Source organism: Apteryx mantelli, chromosome 1, assembly GCF_036417845.1.
Source record: "Apteryx mantelli isolate bAptMan1 chromosome 1, bAptMan1.hap1, whole genome shotgun sequence".
Taxonomy (NCBI): domain Eukaryota; kingdom Metazoa; phylum Chordata; class Aves; order Apterygiformes; family Apterygidae; genus Apteryx; species Apteryx mantelli.
In genome coordinates, this window is record NC_089978.1 from 70,632,779 (window position 1) to 70,655,328 (window position 22,550).

Below are 22,550 nucleotides of genomic sequence, written 5' to 3' on the forward strand. Positions count from 1 at the left end.
TGCATGCGAGCTGCTGATCCATCTCCTGCTGGACTTAGTCTAACATAACACGCTTCCAGCCCCCTCACCATCCTCAAACAATTGTCTTCAATGCACAACCAAACAGTGAGCTATTTCCTTCTTTTTTCTGTCATAATGTGATAGAGATGTTTCACTTTACACCCCTGGTGCTTCAAAACTGTGACAATGTCATCCATGGATAAGCTCTTTTACCATAGGCAAACCTTAAAGGTTTCTTGGCCTTTCAATTGTAATTATTCCCCACACGAAAAGACTCTGTAGACTCTCTGAGAGGCAGGGGATACTGGCACACACATGGAAAAGCTCATTGGCACTGCACAGGTCTCAGTGCAGGGCCACCACTGGCTTAGTCACAGTTCATGTAGGACATTCTGAGGTGAGAGAGGCACGAGTCTATGTTATATTGTGTGTCTTACCTTGTTCGGGAAGGGAAACTTGCTTTGCTCTACCTTGCCTGGTGTATGAATAGCTGACAGTGGCGGAGGCCAAGAATGGGTCATCTCCTGAAAAATAATATTGTACAGTAAACTGTATTTAGAAAGTCAATGGAATGGGAGACAATAATAGTATATCAGTAGCATGAATGTCTGGGTAGCGAAATATTTAAGTCACTGCAGCTTCTAGGAAATGCCCAGTTTACATATAATCTAGACAATACATGAGCTACATTGATTTTTATCACGGACTCTTGAGAGCAGTTCTTAAGCACCGTTTCATTTTCCTGAATAGTTAATGCATCTTAAGTGCAAGAAGTTTGATTTTTCTGACAATCTGCAACCACATTTTAATCACTCAGTGTATTCTCATTGGTGAGAATAACAGAAGGTTATTTTTTTTTGTAGTGTGGGAATAGAAATTTCAGTTCATGACCAAGTAATGGGGTGTGCACTACGGACTAATCACGAAATACATTTCACAGATCAGGTCAGAATGATAAATGCTTAAAACTCTGAACTTGCTCAGATGTTTGTTCCTGAAATAACTTTTTTTGTTGCAAAGGAGTTGAATGAGCTCCTAACTGCTACTTGTTTCTGCCTTGCAGGACACGGTCATAGGGCAAGCCCTAAACAAGATGCTCTGCACTCCACCTTTGTCTCCTCATTGGCTTTTTTTTTTTTTTTTGAAGGACATTTTTTATTAGCTAAATGACTGTATGCAGTCATTTTTGACACCCCTTCAGGTAGGCCACACTGTTGCTTTTCAAGCTTGAATGATTTGGTCTCCAAAGCAAGGCTGCTTTGGCGGGAGTGGGAGTGGGGGCCAACTGACATGTATAAACTAAACACTTCGGATAAGAGATGGTTTGTTGAGACACAACATTCATATTCACCTCTAGTGTAGGCTGTTATTGGTTGGATATGTTTTTCTGACATGTTCAGCACCAACAGCCATAATATTTGGCACACGAGAACTAACACAATTAATATGAGAAGTAATGAGTGTGACCTAAGTACGAATGTGAGTGTGACAGCTCTGAAGAGTCAGTCCATAAGTTTCAAGAACTGAAAAGCAAACAACATCCTGCCTTATTACGGGCTCACTGACACTATCAAGAGTTTATCTGGCAGATGCTTTGCCACTTTTTTTGTATCATTAACTGACTGTGGAATTGTTTCTCAGTAATAGTCCATGGAGCTGTGCTGAGATCTATTGTCAGTCCCAGAATAATACTGGAGCTGTATTTCCATGACTCATTTCTTTGTAAATAGATGAGATATTTTTTTATCTGAAAAAGGTGCATGTGAATCTCTTGCCCCTCCTTCATTAGTACTGATGGAAATGCTTCCTGACCCTGCACGGACTGAGCTGGGGCATTTTTTACAAAGCCAAAAGTCTCCAGGTGTTCTGCCAATGAAAGGATCAGCCCTTTCGACATAGTTTATTAGTAATAAATGTCACCTCCAAAGTGTTCTTGATAAACAGTTTATTTCCTAATAAAAACTGCATTCTTTTATTTTATTTGAGGCTAAAAAGTTACATGTTTTATTATACTTCTGTAATTTACGTGGGTGCCTCTAATCAGAGCATCATCTGGTTTGCAGTTTCAGTATCAGAATTGCTTTGCTTTTCAGTTCTTTCAGGCAGATTGTTCATCTTATGACTCGCTTATCTGATAAGTGCCAACTACAGCAGTACATAGTAATCTTTAATATACAGTAAGTTCTTTAAACACAGGCAACCAAACACAGGCCATTTGACATTTGAAAGGAAGCAGTCCTTCTGCTACCTGACACACATGCTATCATTTTCAAAAGATCAATGAATTACACATGGAAAAATATTCCAACAGTAAGAGTGTATGATGGTAAGTTGATGGAAAGGAGATTTGCACTATGGACATTGAATCCTAAGACCGTGATCCAGACAAGGAGAGTTTTCTCATCTACTGCATCACTTGACCAATTTTTTTACTTTCTCGACAATGGGATGTTGTGCATACAGACTAAAAGTGTTTCCACCTGTGAAACCTCTTTCCTGAAGAAGCTAAGTGCTTTTCTCTACAAGATGGGGTGCTGAGCCCAAAACTATGCATAAGAATGAGCTACGTGGCCCTTTCTTTTGAAGAGTAATGCTTTATTTCAGTTCTGTCAATTGAAGGATCAGGCCAGCCAGACTGGGAGCTTCTGGTGGCTTTGACCTAAAGATATCCTGTGTCTAAAATATGCTAATCAGTACTTATGATTTCCATTTGCCCAAGAAGCAGTTCCTCCAGGTTATATGATTGCTGACCTCCACCATCACCTTTATGGAAACATCTTCCAAGAAGTGTGCTCTATGCCATATAGAAACCAATCTGTTACAACAGGAGAGCTCTTTCCTCCTACCTTGCCTGCCCAAGTCTGACAAAGATACCTTCATCCATGGAAAGGACTACAGTGCTGATTAAAAATAGCGGTGACCTTTTTTTTTTGACATGTCAAAAATCTTTCATTTCTTATTTTCTCCAAGATTATTTCTCATCCACACTTCAATGAAAAATGGCCTTAATGGTCTTTTTTTTCAGCTAGTTTCTCTTTTCCATTTGTACTTTGAGTTGTGGTGTATAATAAAGCTCTCTACATAATTTAAATTTGATGTAACCCTTTCTGACACAAAGATTTAGTAAGACCACTGATATTTACCAGGGTTAATAATTGCCTTTATCAAGAATTATCACCTCTCTGAATATGAATTTACTGGAATAATACTTTGAATTGTGATCATATAGTGTATTTATCACTACCATTTAGAATTCAGACAGTTTAAAAATGAACTAGAATTAGAAAACAATAAATAAAATGTGAGAAAACTTATATGAAAAATACTCCTTTCCCCAAACTACAGCTCTTCACTGCTGAGTAGTGGTAAGTTTTAAAGGCAATAAAATATTTTTCCAAAAGAGAAACATTAAACTGTGTGCACAGTCTCCTTCTGGCTGCCAAGAACAGAATCTCAAAAACAGGAAAAAGGATTTAGGTGTCCAGCTAGTGTCAACACTTTGCAAGGTCAGGGGCAAGCAGAAAGAAATCTAGAATATGGCCTGGTGTTGCCAGCTTTTGTGATTTTAGACTCTGTCTGAAGACATTTTATACAGATTAAAAGCACTAGCAGTGACATATGATCTCTTTTTAGTATGTAGTGTGAAATTTGTTTGAAAATGTAAGCTCAAAGGGTAACTACCTACCCAACTAACTGACTGACTAACCAGAAAGGCCTCAATTTTTATTGTTGAAATAAAATCTCATGCGCAGCTTCTATCTCTTCTGGTCAGCTAACTTATCTATCCTTGGTTTTGGGGATTGGCAGTTTTGGCACAAAATACCCACAGGACTGAAAAGAATGTTTTGAATGCCCTGGTGAAAGCCACTAATAATTAACATGTAATTAAGATCTCTGCACTTTGAAATTGGTGTTAGAACACCAATTTTATTGACACAAAAGATTTCTGGAATCAGAAGGAGAAAAAAGCAGGGATTTTTGTATCATAAATTGAATGAAAAATAATTCTGAAACATCCAGTACCAGATAATGTACCAGCCATTACAAGATAATGGTCTAATTTTAAAGCAATACAGATTTTTCTCCCAGTTTGGTTGTTAACTTAAAAGTCCTAAAAAATGTTAATGAAACCAACCACTAAGAAATCATTTGGGGTCCAGAAGTGGGAAAATCAAAGATTTCTAGATCCGAATGAAGCCCTGATTAGACCATTTAAAAATACACGTGCACAAGCACATGTGTGCTTAACTTTGGGCCAGTTTATTTGAGCTGACTGCAATTGTCCGCCACCTCCTGTGGCCAGATGTCTAACCCAAACGGCTGCTTAGATGGCGTGGGAAGCCTCTTTGGGACCGGCATTGCTTTCATGGAAATGAGGTGGGCAGGGAGAGAGCAGCAGAGATTTCTCACTGGGCAAAACCCAGTCGCTCACTGGATGAGGGACATTGGCACTGGGTGAGGGAAACGAGAGGCTCGGCTGGACTCACGCTGAACACCTGCCGCTGACCTACGCATTACAGGCAGCGAGCTTGATGGTCACCTTTTCTGTCCCTTGTGGGCTAACGGCTCTGGGAGAAAATACACCTGAATTGCAGTGTGCCACCTAGGTTGCAGTAGACTTCTGACCGCCGCCCCCTTTTTTTTTTGACAATTGCTTCTCTTTGCAAGGGTTACAGCTCTGTTGTTTCAAATTGAGGTCTTCATGGTGGTGGCAATGACACGTTTTCTTCACACGCGTATTGCAATCCTACAACCAAGTTTGTTTCTGCTTGTAGGAAATCAGTTTTCAGCAGTTAAATATAAATGTCCAGTTCTGCAAGTTATAAAGGTCCAAGTCTAGTTAATCTTAGTCAACACACAAACTTGGCTCTTCTTCTTACTGGAGACAAAACCTTCAGATAAAGAGATCTATAGTATTGCGTATCCTTGGTCCAAACTTAGTTTCTGCAGCAACAATTAAATAACAAGACATTTCTTGTGGATTAATGAGTGCTTGGCAGTGTTTTGTTTGGGGCTTTTAACCCTAGCTTGTAGGTAATTTTTCAGGAAAAGTACCATGCAGAGGTAAATAATAGTATTCGCTCTAGACTTAAGGCAATGCTATTTGTTTAGTGTCATCAATCTTATTGTGTGGCGTATGATACTCGTAATGGTTGAACTGATTCAGAAAAATTGTAATTAAAAAAAAAGTAGTGAATTCAGTCTCATTTAGATTTAAATTCTAGCCATGTTTATTAACCTTGTTGTTCATTTGCTGCCGCAATCAAAACTTATCACTGGATCATTAATAAAACTGATTTTTAATCCTCCTCTTTGCTTTTGCTCGTCTAGCCAATTTTTGATTCATAATATTTTGTCTCTCATAGTGGATGACTTAAAAAATGTGTAGCATCTTATAAAGGACCCTGTCAAACACATTTTGAAAATTATTTTAACTTACTTACCCTCATCCACTACTCTACTGACATGTCCCAGGAAACATAGGAGATTGGTGAGACAATTTTCCTTTGCAAAAACTCTCTCAATTAGCTCATAGGGACTATAGAAGCTCTCTATTGTCACCTACCCTAAAATGCATATTTTAGGGAAGCATTAAATATATTTTTTTCAGCTGGAAGCAGGGGCAACACAAAGTGAACAGCAAGCTTTCCAAGACCCTTTAGCAAGTGATCACAGGATACAGCTTGAGAACCTCTAATCCAGTTAGTCTCCTGTCCTCATAAAATAGGTTTTTGGGTTTTTTTTAACACAAGAGAGTAGCTCTTTAACTGCTGTCAACTGGAAAAGATCCATTTCAGTTCAGCAAAACTACACTGACACTAGCTGACAACATGGCTATGATTTTTGTGTCAAACATCCAAAGCAAAGAGTCTGACACTGAAACTTTTGGAAACTATTTTCAAGCTGACAGCATTTCACCGTGATAAAATTTCCATCATATGAAGTGCAAATTTTCATTTTTAAAAATTGATTCCACTAGTGTCTGCTAATGCTGCAACATTTCTAACCCAAAATTCACATGCACACCTGTAAGATAGCTAGATAAGGCTGTTTCCTCTAGTTCCCTTAAGCTGTCACTTAACCAAACTGCATCTGCTTACCCCCTTTTCTTCTTCCTCATAAGTCCTCCAGGTTTTTTTGATCTCCTGATCGTTTTCTTCTTTCTATTCAAGCACCTTTTACTTTGTCATTATCCTTCTGGTAATGTGTTAAATAGAACCACTGCTACTCAACAAAATATCTTGCCATTTTTCACCTTCTGTTGTTTTCTGTTCTACTTCCTTTCCATTCACTTATTTAGGCAGGTTTTAATTTATAGCTAATATTTATATCACATAGGATGTCAAATGCTTACTAAAATTGACAAACATAGTGTCATCCACCCACTAACTGAAGGGTGAAATAAGGGAACTACTAAGACCTCACAGTCAAGGAGTAGGAAATAGCCCTTACGACATCTATGCCGAGCTGGGTGCCAGTCCAGCACTGAACCTCAGCCCATCAGCAGTTCTTCGGTCTCTCTCATTCCTGCTAGTGGTACACCACACCAAAATGATTTCTAGGAGTCACTTTTTTCCGTAGCAATCTGCCGCAAAACAAATTCTACCACATTTCCCCTTTGGCTCCAGTCCCAAGACCCTTCAAGTTCCCTGTTACTTTCTGTTGTGTGAATTTCTTTCAGTAGGCTTCATCAGTATAATATCCAAAGATACATGACAATCCAGGGGAGAGTCCTTTTCAAAGATTTTTTTGTTTTAAGCAAAGAAATAAAAAAGTTATGTAGCTTGTGACTGTGTCATTTGTGTTGTGCTTGGTCCTTCAGACTTGCACTGATGGGCATCAGCTGAAATTACTGGATATAAAAAGGAGAGAGTGTGTGTGTGTGTGTGTGTGTGCACACAAGTGGGGGAGAAGGAAAGAAAAAGAGACAGAAATTAGGCCCTTGGAAAGGGAGAAGGTCATAGATTTTGCAGACTGCAGCATTAAAGAATGTGTTCAGCATTAAATCTCCAGATGTTTGGTATCTACAGAACTAAACCATTCCAAATCATGAACATTTGTAACATGATCTGTGGATCAGTTCACTCTCTAGCAAATCGCAAATGCCAGTACACGAAACTTCTGTTTGGAATGTGTTATCTCCGCTTTACTGGAACTGTCCTGCAAATCACCTGCAACATTTAGTTAAGGTCCCACAGTCCAGGACTGACAAATGTAAAAGAATGCGACGGCTGCTCACTTACCAAACTGATTTATTTAGGTCTTTCACTGTATGATTATAATCCTTTAACTAAGAATCTTGCAATTTTTTTTTCATTTTTGGGGGACCAAATGAATTGATAAGCCCAAAAGAAGCTGTGGATGCCTAAGAGAAATGCAGTTTTATTCTAAGAGCAAGTGTTAACTAGAGTATAACCTGTGCCATGCTCTCTCATAGCAGAGTTTAAGCCAGAAAGATTTCTTATCTCTAGCTATCAGGAAAGAAAGAAAATGTACCATGTACAGGTAAATCATAAAACAGAATTTAGAGGGTCGCTCTAAAAACTTTTAGACATTCTTCACCGAAATGAAAAAGATGGACAAAATTGCTCCTTTGGTCCCCGTATTGAATATCAGTTTTTAGTTAGGAAGTTCGGTTTTCAAATGAATGCATTGGGCCATATGATATGACAAACTGTCTGAAAAGCAGCCTTGCCTGGGCAAGCTGAGATGATGTGGTTAATCAAGGTACAATCTTTATTAGTGCATTAACCTCCTGCACCCAAGGACTGTGGATTCTAATTCCTGAATTGCCATGCAAGACTGATGCAGCTAGTTTTCTGGTCTCAGTTGGCAGCAAGCTAACAGAAGTGGCTAATGAAGATGAATAGCTGCCTCTTGGGAGTGGGGGAAGGAGAAAGAGGAAAGGAAAAGACCTAGGATACTTCAAGGTCCAGATCGCTGCATGATTTCAAATAATAATGAAAAAATGCACATAGTTGACATTTTCAGAGATCCTAACAAGCATGTTATTTCTGCAGTTTGCTAACAAAGCAACACAGTGGCCTAGGGATCGCTCTGGAAACACTTCAAGAAGTTAAAACAAAGGCAATTGAAAATAAAGAGCAAGACTTTGGTTAGGGTCTTAACCTGTTTTTGACAGATGATTGTATTAATATGGACAAAGGAGTAGAGAAAAAACATGCTCAAAGTTATAAAACAGACACATTTACTAAGAAAAACATCTGCGGTTTGGAGAAGACAAAAATACCATCGTGGTAAATATTTAGCAATACAGAAACATCTTTTCTGCAAATGCTTGTAATGTTCTAATATAAACATTCCTTTATTCCAGACAAAAATATGCTGCTGAATGTAAGGAAGTCATCAAAGCAAGATTTGTGAGGAAAAAAATTCAGATGTTTGAAACTAGACAATTTTTTCCTGATTTTAATCTTGTGTAAAGCTGGAAGCTTTCTGATAGGTCCATTAATGGTCCTGATTCATCCCTTAGATAGGAGGTCAAATAAAAGGTCATCAGATGAGCCTAATTTGCTCTTAGTTTCAGTTTTTCTTTCATACCCTGAAGCCAGTTTAAGAGGACTGGCATACCAAAAGGACTTACATAGTCACTGGAAACCCAAGGGCCACATAAAGGGCACTTTGTGCATCTACAGTGGAGATCCTCCAGTGGAGTACGAATTGATTACTGTAGCTCAGCTTATTCAGCCAACTGACTGAATAGATCAAGCTGTATAAATTTACGGGTAATACAATAGTGCCTGTTTGTCCTGTGCACTGGTTATGTGCAGACACTACACAAAGTAAATGCCTTGTGCTCTGGGTGAAGGTGTAAGGTGCTACCAAAACTTCTTTTAGTTAAATTACCTGCAAGGGCTGTTGGCACTACCAAAACTCCTTTTAGTTACCTGCAAAGGCTGCTGACCATAACAAGAAGGAAGAAAACTGTTTCCTGCTACTACAACAAACCTCATGGTCAGTGTGGGCAGTGTGAAAAAATGATAGAACAGGTAAAAAAATACCATAGGAAAAAGTCTGAATTAAAAGTATTAGCACTTAAAGTGTTGTGAAATGTGGCTCCACAAGGTTTTCTACTTATGGTTTATTAATGACATCAGGTGAAACGTGCTCAGTTTAGAAGTAAAAATCATGCCAGCCTGGCACCTCAGACTGGGGAGCTAAGCATTGAGGCAGGGGCTCTTTTTCCCATCTCCGTTGCGTAGCACGAAGAGGTTCTGCAAGGCAAAACAGCCTATAAATCCTTTCTGGACAACTTTGCATGGATATGGCTGGTTGCAATTAGTAAACTATTTTGTTTATGACGCTCTGACAACTTGGGGAATCTGTTCATATACAAGCCATTTATTCTGAATGAGATTAAGAAATCAGTGTAGCACTGTGTACTTCAGTATATGTGAATTCAGCCATCTGTTCTCAGGGCTGCATCGTGTACCACCTAGATGTGAATCAACAGAAAGATGTTAAATCTTGATGATTCTTATTCTAGAAGGAGTATAGTGGCATAATGTGATGGCTGAAGTCAACAGAGACCAGCTCAGCTAAAGGTACATATGCCAATGCATGCCCATGAATGAGGAATAGCAGATATTCCTGGTAGAGTGGGAGACTGGATCCTAGAAAGGAGTTAGAGATCACCCATGGATAAGCAACTGAAAATTGTCTCCCAACATCTCATGCTATGGCCCAAAGAGCTAGTTCAATTGTATATTTAAAAAAAGGGAGAAGTAAGTAGCAGAGTAGAACTAGTGAGGCCAGTGCTAGCATAAGCTGTTTCCTTCATCCACATTTTTTCAAAAACACTGGATATTGGGAGAAGGTGAAAAGAGGAATAAAAAACATCACTAAGATATTTACGAAGATCAGCCCTGTTAGACTAAGAGGTACTAATTTTGAGCTGTATAAGCATCTTCATAAGGGGAAAAAAACCTCAAACAAACCTCTTTTTCTAACAGGACTTTTAGAAAACTTATTTGCAGCCAGCTGTTAAGGGTGCCAAAGGAAAAGGTAGGAGGTCTACTAAACACCTTCAACAGTGATTCACAAGGGATGACTAAAAGATCAAGGTTGTTTATAGTTAATAGCAGTCCACGTATATAAAATTTCCAAATGGCTCTCACTGGAAAACGTTGTCAGTTCACAATAATAGAAAAAGAAGAAAAACCACTAACAACTTCTATCATAAACCAATGGATAAGAGGAAAAAAAGGCAAAGTGAAGTTAGGTGAAAAAAACAACTGTTCATGAGTAATGGTGGTTCATTGCTGGGATGCAGTGCTATGGAAATGCCTCTCTTCAGTTCTTCAAGTCTTCAGATCAAGAAAGGGTGCTTTTCTGAAGGATATGCGGCAGCCAAGTACAAGATATAGGCTCGATACAGGGATAAGGGGCTGCAATTACCTGGCCTGTTAAACTGGGTGATAAAACAGATATTCATACCAGCATCCAAAATGTACCTAAAAATGGTATTCATCTTCTTTATTTTGGAGCTTCTTTTTCAGTCCGTCAAAATCTTTAACATTTATGGCTCTCAGTATAGGTTGTATAAATCAAGAAAACGTGAACCATTGGCATTCATATGTGCATGCTAGGTGTTGACTACAAAAGCAATGATTAAGAAAGTGATGTTCCATTCGTTCTAAAAAAGGTAGAAGCAAAACTTTGCTCTTTCCTTGTGTACCAGTAATCTATCAGCCTGTAGTAGTCCCCTGCTGCCTTTGATTGTATAAGGTCCAGATGCTTCACAATTAGCCTTGGGAATTTAACTGAGGGGCCAAAATGAGGAGCGCAGCTGCCTGACGCTCTTGCTATAGTCAGTGGGAAGACACCAGCACGGGCCACATCAGCAGACGTAAAATCAGGAGTATCCTCTGGAAGTGACCCTTTCTACACTGTCTAGATGGAGCACAAGGCAGCTGCACTCAGTCTGAAAGTGCCTCAAATTGTGGGGGTTGAATCTTGGCTTGTGCCCCTTTATTTAAAAAATAAAGCTTTATATTTGAAGTATTTGTACAGCATGTAGCACAGGGATTTTGATCAGTGCTGGATCTCTCTAATGGCTACAGTAACACATCTATGTTGAGGGCAAATTCAGAGACAACTCATTGGCAGTGCTATTATATAAGCTAGGATGCTCTGCCACTTTTTATTAGACCACCTCTTAGGTTAGATCTCTATCCCCCCACCTGAAAGTGCTACCACATTTCTGTCATCATAGCAGGGTGAGAGTTAAGCATGTATACCGCCCCTCTTCCCTGCCCTCCCTTTGTTCCTTGGAAATATATATATTCCACATGCTCTTTTAATACCTTCACATTAAGAAGACACTACTGTTCTAGAAAGGTCATCTGTGCTCATCTAAAATGTTTGCATTAAATATATAAAAGATGGTCTAGTATTAGGTTTTCCAGTTTTAATGTTGTGGGTAGTAAGTAGGTTATCTGGCTGGTTATAATTACATGGTGTCTTTTCCTTCCTAAAAAGTCACATGCGGCTTCTGTTTCAGCCTGGCAGGGACATCCAGAAGCAGAGAGCAGAGGAGAGCTGCCGTGCTCCCTGAAGGGTTCTCAGGCTTGATATTGGGGGATGAGACCTGGGAGTGCAGAACTGCAGTCCAACAGGTCCATGCAGGCACAGCCGCTATCCGAGGGCAGCCCTGGCTGGCTCTGGGCCTCTGGTCAGTAATGTGTGTGTCCTCCCTTCCCTGGAAGCTGCAGAGGAAGGCAGGTCTCTGTGCTACCAACCTCACCTGGAGGGGAAGAAGTGTCACCCTGGGGAAAGAGCCCGGGCTCCCCAGCCAAACAACTCAGAGAATTGGCCACTCACGCAGAAAAAAAATCCAGCCTTTAAGTGGCAAGGTTGCAGAGCGGGGCTTGACGCTGGAACCAGAGGCTGGCAAGCCTGCTCCATGGTTCTCTGCATCATAAAAGGCTGGCGGGATCATGCCACACTTGGGGAAGTGAGCTAACAGCGCTTTGTTTCCCCCATCTGTAGTCTGATTCATACGCACAGGTTGCAGTCTCTCTGGGACAGGCACTATCTTGGAGCACGCTCTTAGTGCTATGCACACTTAGGCATCTTGTTCAGAAGTTACCAATGGGTCTAAAGCAGCAGGTTTCACTGACTTTACAGTGAAAAAAATGCCAACACAAGTGGGCAGAGATTTGGAGAACCAGGGTCATTCTCTTGGATAAATTACTGGATAACTTTGGGAATTAAACTGCAGTAAAAAGTCAAGTTCACTAGCACAGCTTGTACAGTACCAAGATAGAGGTTCTCTTTGAAAGGATAAAACACATAGCTGAATCTCCCCCAAACTGCTACAGCACTGTGAATTGACAGAAACTTTTGTGAACAAGATCATCTGACAGTATTTTAGATGAGCAAAGTGGTTTCCTTTTCTTTTTGACATCTTACAGTGTAGATGTTTGAATGATTTTATCCAAAATCAGTGTGTAAAAAGCAACATGGGATAGGGGAAGAGGCAGAAAATAAGCACTGGAGGATTTCTCAAAAGAAGTGAAGAATTTAGCACAGAAGTCCCACTGATGAAGAAGTCTGTGGAGCACTTCTAAGACCCCATCCGTGCACAGCACAAACACTGACTGATACAAATCGGATACAGGAAGGTGGAAGGTTTCATTGTTCAGAGCAGAGGCAAAATTAAAACTTAGAAAGTGATAAGACCCAAGTCCTGCTGATATGTTCAGGTCTTTGCTTGGCTTATAGAAACAATAGTCTGATAATCTAGGCCTTTTGCATCACAGCAAAGGGTTTGGTAAGCACAGCACACTGGGCTCCTGTTACTCTTTCTCTCATCTGTTTCTCAGGGTCACAGCCACAAATCAACAGAAAAAAATATACCATTTTTAAAATTAATATGTGGGTAGTTTTGTGTTTTTAGGAGAGAAGTCCTGTGAAGGGGCCAGAGGATGGGTGCAAGGGGCACTTCACCTGCTCACAGAGCTGGCACAACAGTCCTTGCAATTAGGAGGCTGCAGGTTAGTGCTGTGACAACCAGCCTTGGACAAGAAACCCAGATCTGCACCCCGAAAAGTGCACGTCCCTGGAGCCCACCTGGGCTGCTACTTCTCACCAACACATTCTCCGGTGCCAGTGCCAGTAGCAAGAAATGGCACTTGCCACAGATCCCGGCTGCGCAAGGTGGCTCCTGGGCAGCTGTTGTGGGCAAGCAGTGGCCCTTTCTTGCTCCTGTTGTCCCTGCACAATCTGGCATGTCTCGTTTAAACTCTGCTTCTCTCTAGCTGCAAATATGCCCACAGAGTAATGAAGGAGACCTTTCTTTAACTGTGCAATTCACTCTTATCTAGTGTTTATATTAAGTGGGTTCTTCAAAGCTGTTGTCGTCTCAAGCTGTCTGCTTTAAGCCCTGAAACAATAACATTTAGTGCTTATTGTACACACTACTCTTCATTTGCAAGGGATTCTACCAGCTCGAATTAAACATCCCAGCACCCTTGTAATCTCTGTAAGTGCCATACTAACTATTATGAGGCAAAACACATAGACCTGGTATTAAGGTTGAAAGAATCTTCAGTGGGAAACGAGGATCCTCAGTCCCTTGCGAGAACCCCGTTGTTTCCCCATCCAGGCACAAATGTCACAGAGGGTGACATTTTACAATTCCACTTGGAAAAATTAATCAAAAGGCATGAAAATACACATCAAAGCCTTAATTCTGTTCCTAAAGCACAAGTTCTGAGTCCATCTACTGCATGCTTTATTTCATTATGCACCACAGTAGCACTAGGATCTTATTCATTATCATAGGCATTGTCTGTATAAGAAATTTGCATCTACTTTAACAAAGCAGCGGTTTTTAGCCACTTCAACATAACGAGTGTTTCAGATGGTATGAATGCTTTGGTTTTAACAAAAATCAAATATATTTAGGTTTATCTAAATTGATTAAAACCAGATGAAATGAACTATTTTGAATGGAAAGAATAATAAGTAGATCTCTGAAACAGTTCATAGGAGATGGGTTAAAACCAGTTTAACTTAAATTGATGAAATACCTGTATGCAAAAGAGCCTTCATGAACTAGTATTTCATACTGTCTCACCAATTCTAGTTATTCTCAGGTAATGTTCTAAGAGATTCTCAGTACAAAAAGCCCATGGTTTTACAGCTAGAATGTTGTGAAAAACAATGCTAACATAAGTTTTTACAGCTCTCTAAAACATTCCTAAACATGTTTGCCAGCAAACAGTAGGTGATTATGAAATTACAGGCCGTATCATGACAGAGGCACACAAGGAAGTAAGACTTATGTTTACACATGCTTGTTTATTTTTGAGCTCTTAATGGCACACAATTTACTTTTTTACTTTATAGCAAAATTAACATTCTCTTACTGCCATTTAAAAAATGAAAATGTATACATTTTCTTTTCATACCTCAAAGAAATCATGTGCTTTGAAAAAATTAAAGTAATACATAAAGAGAAAGGAAACAGGACACAACATTATCATTTCTTAACTCTGCTACCCATTTTTTTAGAGAGTAGGGAATCAGGCAGAGCAGTCTTAACACTGGAAATTTGAAATATTGAAAGTCATAAAAGGTTGTTTTGTGGCAGCAAACACTAATTTCTTCTGATTCCTCTTCACGAGAACTATCAAATTGCAATTCACTGCACTAACAAGGTCCACATAATGTCTAGGTATCAATTAATTTCCACTTAAGCCTTAAATGAGTCTCCTAGTCAGGGAAGGATTTCACCCCTGTTGATTAAAGGTGGTCCTTTAGGTCACTTCTTTTTTACTTCAGAAAAGTTTCTTAGCAAAACAAAGCCCTGGATGTATCTTTCAAAGTTTTAATGTATGCAGAATTCCATCAGAAGAAAGATCATAGGGATTTTCCCTACAAGCGATAAAAGCGTAAACACGGAACACCCTCAAAATCGAATGGAGACAGTTGGACATTACTTCAGTGGTAAAGGAGTACTGTAATCATGAACATTTCATGCTTTTTGAGTGAGAAAAATGGGATCCTGGAATTATGCCTGGAGGCTTAATCTGCATGGGTAAGGCAATTGCATCCAACCTGTATATGTTGAGAAGAGAAACAGCAATTATCTAGAGGTGACTCAACCAGTGAAATACTACATTCAGGGTGCTAAACATAAAAAATACCAGTGGTACAAACTCACCCCATCTCCAGTGCTGAATTATGTCAACTAAAAGGAACTCTGATTATGGTAAGGTAAAGCAGTGTGGTCTGCCAGTGGTTTTGCAAAGATTATTTGACAAATGGAAACATTCATAATACCTATATGCTAGAAAGACTGAAGTTTTAAGCCACAATATGTTATAAAGTAAGATGAGAAAAGATAAAAACTGTACTTTCAAATTAATCCTTTAATGCCAACTAGCAGTAAAGCTTTTAGTAGAGTCTGTTTGGTTTTATTGATAGGTTCAATGTGTTGAATCCCTATCCATATTTTAGCCCCAGTGCCTATGTTCGCATTGCCATTGGTTTCTGATGCTTAATCTCATTAGTACAGCTATTTGTATTGATATACCCAATAAGGCTGCTAATACTATCTTAGCTAAGTGTTATTTATTGCATCTGTATATACAACAATATTAACACAGTCAAGCATCAGCATCAGCACTTGAGGGCACCATTAAATTCACCCAGTGTTCAGCAAGAGATTTAATGATGGATTTAATGGTATTAAATGGGGAAAAAAGCCCTTGGCCTTTACATTCTCATTTAAAAACATATAAAAGAGTAGTAATTCAGGCAGTTATACTTCTTTCAAAGATTTCCCTTTAAATCACATTCAGCAATAAGAGATCAGCTGTACTTTGGCTGCTATTGTATCTTGACCAAAGCCAGCAGTCCCTGGCATACCAGAATTAGCAAACTGGCGGTAAATTCATTCCAAGTTCCTATGTCAGATATGGATGATGTTGGCTGCTAAAACAATGAGGACAAAGATTGGTAAAAAATTAGCAGTATGGTGTTTCCTGTGAACTATGTTACAAAAATTTTTGTTAGCATCAAAGACCTGTGAAATAACTGGCCGTTAGATCTTTAGGATGAATTATTTCACAAAATGTAATTCGTTTCTTGTGCAGTAGTATGTTTGCTAAATTTTCCTAAAGCTTTTAGCTTCATCTACCTTGCTTACTTTCAGTCTCCCAATGTCTGTTATTAAGTGGGCCTATCGAAGTTCTCTAACCATCAACCAGAGAATTTCACCTAAGAATAGCGTGCAAATGGCCTTTTGTCCGTCTCTGACAGACTTGGGCTCGGTTTGAAACCTTAACTTATCTTCATGTGTTGTCCACCCTCATCTATCCCCTTAAATTCAGTTTGATATCACTGAAGAGATGGAAGAAAAATGCTGGAAGATAAAGAGGCTCTCTGTGTGATCTTTACCAGTGATTAGAAGACCACCTAAGAGTGATCACCTTTCAATTCTTCTTGAGTTCAGAAACTAAGTGGGACGTACCATTCTCAATGACTTCTACACACAGAACTGAATTTATACCACCATGAACAAACAACTGTTCAGTCTTAGGCTTTTTTACATATTTTCAGTCTATCATGAAAAAGATTATGGCTAGTAACACAAACACTTATACTCACAGTATGAATACTGACAATTAAAAGATAACTGTAAAACATCATGTTTGAATTTGAAACCAAATTAAAAAAGTTTTTTCAGCAATTTTAGCATTGAAGAGACTATGGAGCAAATCAAAATTATACTTCCGCACACATGGGTAATAACACTTAAAACTAGATTCTTAGTAGCAAATCATGCAAAAACAACAACAACAAAAACCCCCCAAGTGACTGCTTATCAGAAAACACTCACATTTTCCTCTGAAATTTCCCTGCTTGTGAATAGTTCTACCAACCCTGCTACTCAGGAATTTAGAGCAAACTTGCAATATAATGTCTAGCAAGATAATGTACCTAGTTTAAAACATGAGTTATGCAACAGAGACAAAGAAAGGGACAGGGCATTCTCATTTCACCACACAGCCAGACACTCTGGATTAATTATAAAGCATTATATAAATGTGTATGCGTTTGACTCCACAGTGCTTTCCAAAAGAAGTGCAAAATATCACTGATGTTCAGCCACATCACTGGTGGGAAAAAAAGCCTTACAGGATACACAGTTCACTGCACAACAGCAAGGGGACAGAGGGTGGGTAAAAGGAAATTTTATCTAAGGATGAAAGAGAAGAAATCCCATTTCTTATTAGACAAACCCCCAAGTCTCCGATGTCATTTCAGATCATGGTTCTTTGACTTTTACAGATACAGCTAACATCCTCATACCATGAAACATATGCTTCTCAGTTTATCTGCCTTAGAAAAATGAGCCAATATGAGGAAAATAGCTACCTACGTCACTATATTATCCCTCTACCTATTTTCCTATATCACGTTGTTTAAATAGGGACAGATTAAGGCTCTGTTCCTGCCATTAGAGTAAGGATTGATGCATCTGCCTGTTTGGTTATTTTGGTGTATAAAGCCCTGGGTACATGCAAAGCTAAGGCCTAGTTTATACAGCTGTAAGTGTCATGCATTTCTATGTGTGATGCATATATTGTGCAGTTATTTTGGCTAATAAGAAAGTAGTTTTTAAATATTTTTTTAAAGAGTCTTAAATGGTAAGGCTTGATGAGAAGGTCCCAATACAGCTACCACAGAGCTGTCTTCTCTTGTAATCAACAATGAGATATATTTCATCATTTCTAACAGCATGTAATCCAGTATTAGAAATTCCTGAGATTAGTTTGTAGCACTTTGCCATCCTTGGGTGAGAGGCTTGGTGGTCCAAGTCTGTTGTGGTGAGATACTAGGCTTTACTTCTGTCTATAGGTGTTTGGAGACATCTCTCATTGAAGACAATAGAAGCTGAAGGCCCACAAATAGGGAAAAAATCATTTCACTAGTGGCAGTAGTAAGGAACAAACAGGATTTAAAAATGTTAGGCAAAATCCCTTCCTCTAGCTGTCTGATAAAACCATATACTTTTAAGAGACTGAAATGGTTCATCTAGAATTTGCTCTGTTGGTTAAATAATACTTATGCAGGTTTTTGCATGCCAATTATGTATCAATTATTGTATAATTGCATCATTACTTTAATTAGATTAAACTACATAATTGGGATGTGCAATTACAGAATGAGGGGGAAATAAAGGTAACTTACCCGACATGAACTGCTGTTCCTGAAGAGGTGCTGTTCACAGATTTTGCTCCAGGGGCAAGTTTCTTTTGTGTGACACTGCCTTCCTCTACCATGGCAACACCTAATGTGGCCACAAGTACATTTTCCTTGTTGAGATGCTTTCAGGAGCACAAGAGGCAAGGTTGTAGTGGGAAGGCCATTTACCACTTGGTACCTTCACTAGTAAGCCTTGCCAGAGCATGGGGCTCTGAATTAGCAGGGAAGGGAAGCGAGTCGTGGCATCTGTGTGGGAAACTCTCGGTGAGGAATCACAGCGAGAGCTGAGGAAGTAGCTGCTCCTCTCTTTGGAGCGCTGGTCCACGGAGACACCATTCTGGGTAACGAGCAGCTATTTTAAATCTGGATGTGGGAGAAAAACTCTTACACGAAGAGTAACGTGAGACAACTTTATCAGTGCTGGCATCGGATTTACCAACTGGAATCGAGGCATTGTGGGAAGTAAATGAGTAAACAAAGCATCAGGAAGCAAGCCTCCGTGCCTCAGCAAATGCTGGAGAACGGGCTCTGTCGTTACTTGGAGGGTACTTCTTAGTAACCCCATAGGAAATATGAATACAGTCCAAAATTTACTTGGACAAATTCTGCATGGGACCAAGCTGGTTTCTAACCCTTTCAGACAGACATCTGAGCAGTTCTGGGGGATCACCTGAATGTATCAATCCTGTACAAATCGAATGACATCTCACTGTCTTACTTCATTGTGAATGAGTACAAGGAAACAATGACATAATCTTGATTATCAAAATAGTCTTAAATTCACTAAGACTGCATACCAATATTTTGGCAGCCCAACTGTTACAGGCATACTTGCTATCTTCATCTGTTTTTCCTAGAAGGATCACAGATCATTTAACAAATGGGCTGACCAGAGGCAGCATCCAGCTTCATATACTGAAAAAGAGATGATAAGTAAATTAGGGGGAAGGCTAGCAAGGGCCAAGAAATATTATGTTTGATGACACAGGAAAATGGAAGACAATAAAAGGGTCCCGTGGCTGAAGCTGCAGATCGGCTCAATGTTCCTTTTCTTTTTTCAGTGGCTCTGACTGAGATGAATGTGGCAAGGTCAAAAGCATCATGACATGCACTGATGAGACACTGCTGTTGGACACTGATAACACAGCTGATAGATATATTCTGACTGAGCTGATCAGAGACAGAGTTGCTGGGAAGCAATCCAGTCTATACACTTCTTCCATTTAGCTTTGTAGAGGGCTCTGCACTTGGCACTAAGATGTTTTGAAGAACGCTGTCCAAAAAGCCTTGGACTTTCAGGTGTTGGCTGGCTGCAGGTGTCAAATTTGGCTCTGGTTCTGGAAGACTTAGATTCACAGAAATGCAACTGACAGGGCCGGCAGGTTCATCATGCTGGAGAAACAAAATTACCCTGATCCTGCCTACTACTTGAGTTTTCTAAGAATTATGGGCATCCAGAGAACCAGTGGGGAAGCGAAGTAAAGCATCTAGTATTTTGTTACTGAAGCGCATAGCCAAAAGAAGTTGGTACCGTGGCTCTTCTTGGTCATGGAGACTTTTTCATCCATGAAAAGCCCTGAAAAGCTGAGTTGATGGGATAGGGCATTTTACAGACCGTGTCAGTGAGTGGTAGCCAGAAATATGCGCTGTCTTGAAAGACAATGTCTTCTTGACAAAATTGGGAAAAAGTTGTTCCCCAGGAAAACTGATTCATGGCTTTAATGGCACAGGCATAAGGTTGCTTGCAGCACCTGAACAGCAGGACCCTGGAGCAGGGTCTGGGAGGCTTTGTGTCTTGTGCAAGCCGGGGAGTTTCGGCAGGAGGCTGTCACTCAGCACCCTGAGACAAGCATGACGTGAGGTACGGTGAGAGTGGGGAGTGGAGGCCAACGAGGAACCTTGCTGCGCATCTCCCTGCTGACGGGTGAGGCGAGCATTTCCGAAGCAATGACAGCCAACAGATCTATAGTCTGTTTAAAAACCAACCCTGAATTTTTCATAAACCAGCTAACTCATCTATGATGTAGGTGTGTGCTATGATGTGGCACATGAGTTTGAGGCTTCTTTTCTTTTTCTGTTCTGGGATATCTTCCATTTTGTTCTGGAGTTGTCTGGTGAGAAGAGCATGGAACATTTTTGGTGCTTGCAGGTGTGCTCTCGCTGCCCTGTGGCACCATCTTCATTAATTCTATAACCTGAGCATGGGTCAGCAGAGATTTCTCTCTGTTCTTTGTCAGGAGAAATGATGGATGATTAACTGAGCCAACTCAGCTACCTGTGGCTGAAATTTCCAACTGATAAAACAATCATCCAGTTAAGCATAATAATGGCTTCACTGACCATGAGGTGATGCAAACACCTCTGCAAGGGTTTTCATACAGACTAATGAGAGGTGCTAATGAGAGGTCAACTGGTAAACCTTTGTGTTAGTTGTACAATTTGCCTACCAGGGAAATCGAGATGTGAAAGTGATCATCCTGAAGGTTATGAATTAAAAGGTCAGGGTTCCCAAACAAAATATGCCTTTATAGACAAATGTGCTGAGATCCTGAAAGAGAAACTGGATCCCCATACTCATTTCTTCTCTAAAATGGAAGGAAGATCCAGTCTTCTTGGCATTAGCAACACTTCTTCCACTACAGTGAGTTTCATTCATTTTAACAGTGTCTCCTCAGAGGGATCAGAGATGGAGGAAAGAAAATTAGACCTAGCTGGTTTGTTAGAATATTTGTAGCTCACCATTACCAGTGTTAGGCACAGTTTATCTTCTGTTGAGTATCCTGAGGAAGAGAAAGATAGTTTCCAACAGAAGCAACCAAAGGAAAAGGATTTAGAGATAGTCTGATCAGCCTTCTCAGATGTATCAAAACTGTTTTTTCCAAGGCATAGTTCACGTGGTGCGGAGCAGAGAAGTTGTTAGTGGGAAAACAAAAATAGCATTTTCACTGATTATTACCTTGACAGTGCTGAAGAAACAAAGCTAAAGCTCTTGTATGATCCAGAGGCCCAAATGTTAAAGGCATAGCGTGTGCTTAGAAGAAATGGAAAAGTAGTTTGGGGCGAGCCTGTCCCTTCCCTTGCAAGCGACAGGGGAGCAGACAGGGTGCAAATAGAGCCACACCGTTGTTCAGGACAAACCCAGTGTGTTCCAGGTGTGAAATCTGTGTAGCCAGGTGTTCAAGGATGAACATATAACTATCAGTTTTAAAATGTTGTCAAAATTGTTTGGAGACATTTTTCATGAACGTACATTGATTGATTGTGAAATTAAACATTTTGGCCTTTGCAATTTCTCTTCTTTCATTTACAATTTCATCTATTAAAATTTCACAGAACTAATTAGTTCATATTATAAATTAATTACTTGCACATTTTTTCTTAAAAAAAGGCTTTAGAGCATAACAAAATCTTGCATCTATTTTTAACTCTTCTATAGCTTAAAAAATAACAGAATGAACTTCTTTCATGTTTCTTTCACTCCCCCCCTCCTCTACAGCACATGCCTTTGGAAATAAGGGCCCCGATACCAGATGCCAAATTATATCTTCCAAGGGAGAGGTTAGATGAAATCCCATTGATTTACTGGGTTGCTGTTGTGTGGGTGTGTACTGAGGAACAGCACTTTTCAAGGCTTTTAGCATGCCAGCTTTTATCCAAAACAGCTTAATTAAAACCTGATATTATAATAGTACCATTTGCCCCCCAAATGAACAGCAGCTATACCAACTGCCGCTGCATTAAGTCTGGTTATTGAAAGTAATTACAATAGGCTCGTAACAAAGGCGTGAGGGATGAGGACAACCGAGAGCCATGCGCTGCACGCGGGGGCCGGCGGAAGCCGCCCTGGTGCTCGTGGGTGGCCAGAGCCACCCCCTGCCCGCGGGGAGGGTGCACGGCCCCGGCACACAGCTCTGGAGGAGTGCTGAGGAGGGGAATCAACACTGCCGCTCCGCGAAAGTGGTATTTTGCTCTGCGGAAGACACCTGCAAGCGATGTGGACTGTTATCGCCACACGCGCTTTTCTGAAATAAATTTGCCTTTGCCAGAGGAGAATGAAGTCATGAGGTTAAGTCAGCTTGGTCCAGTGCAGCCCCAAGTCTTACAGACCCTGACTGAAGCCAAGGTAAAACTGCCCCCAGACTGGAAAATGCTAATATGACAGACAGGAGTTTGCAACAGGACTATGCTGAAGCAGGCACTGCAAGTCATTTTCAAGAGAGGAAAGCAGTGAGTTTTAAAGGGAATTTTTAGATCTTTCCCAGAACACACTAGGTAGCCCCTGCTTTTGTTGCTGTTGTTTTAAGCCT

The 22,550-nt window shown here is 40.1% G+C and overlaps 1 protein-coding gene across 1 annotated transcript in view; it reads right to left on the bottom strand.

The window, feature by feature from the left end:
- AFF3 (ALF transcription elongation factor 3) overlaps window positions 1-22,550 on the bottom strand; it is a 279,572-nt gene that overhangs the window by 134,044 nt on the left and 122,978 nt on the right. The window contains exon 5 of the mRNA XM_067309821.1: window positions 438-524. Within this exon, the coding sequence (XP_067165922.1) occupies window positions 438-524 (87 nt within the window). The remainder of the gene's footprint in view (window positions 1-437; window positions 525-22,550) is intronic.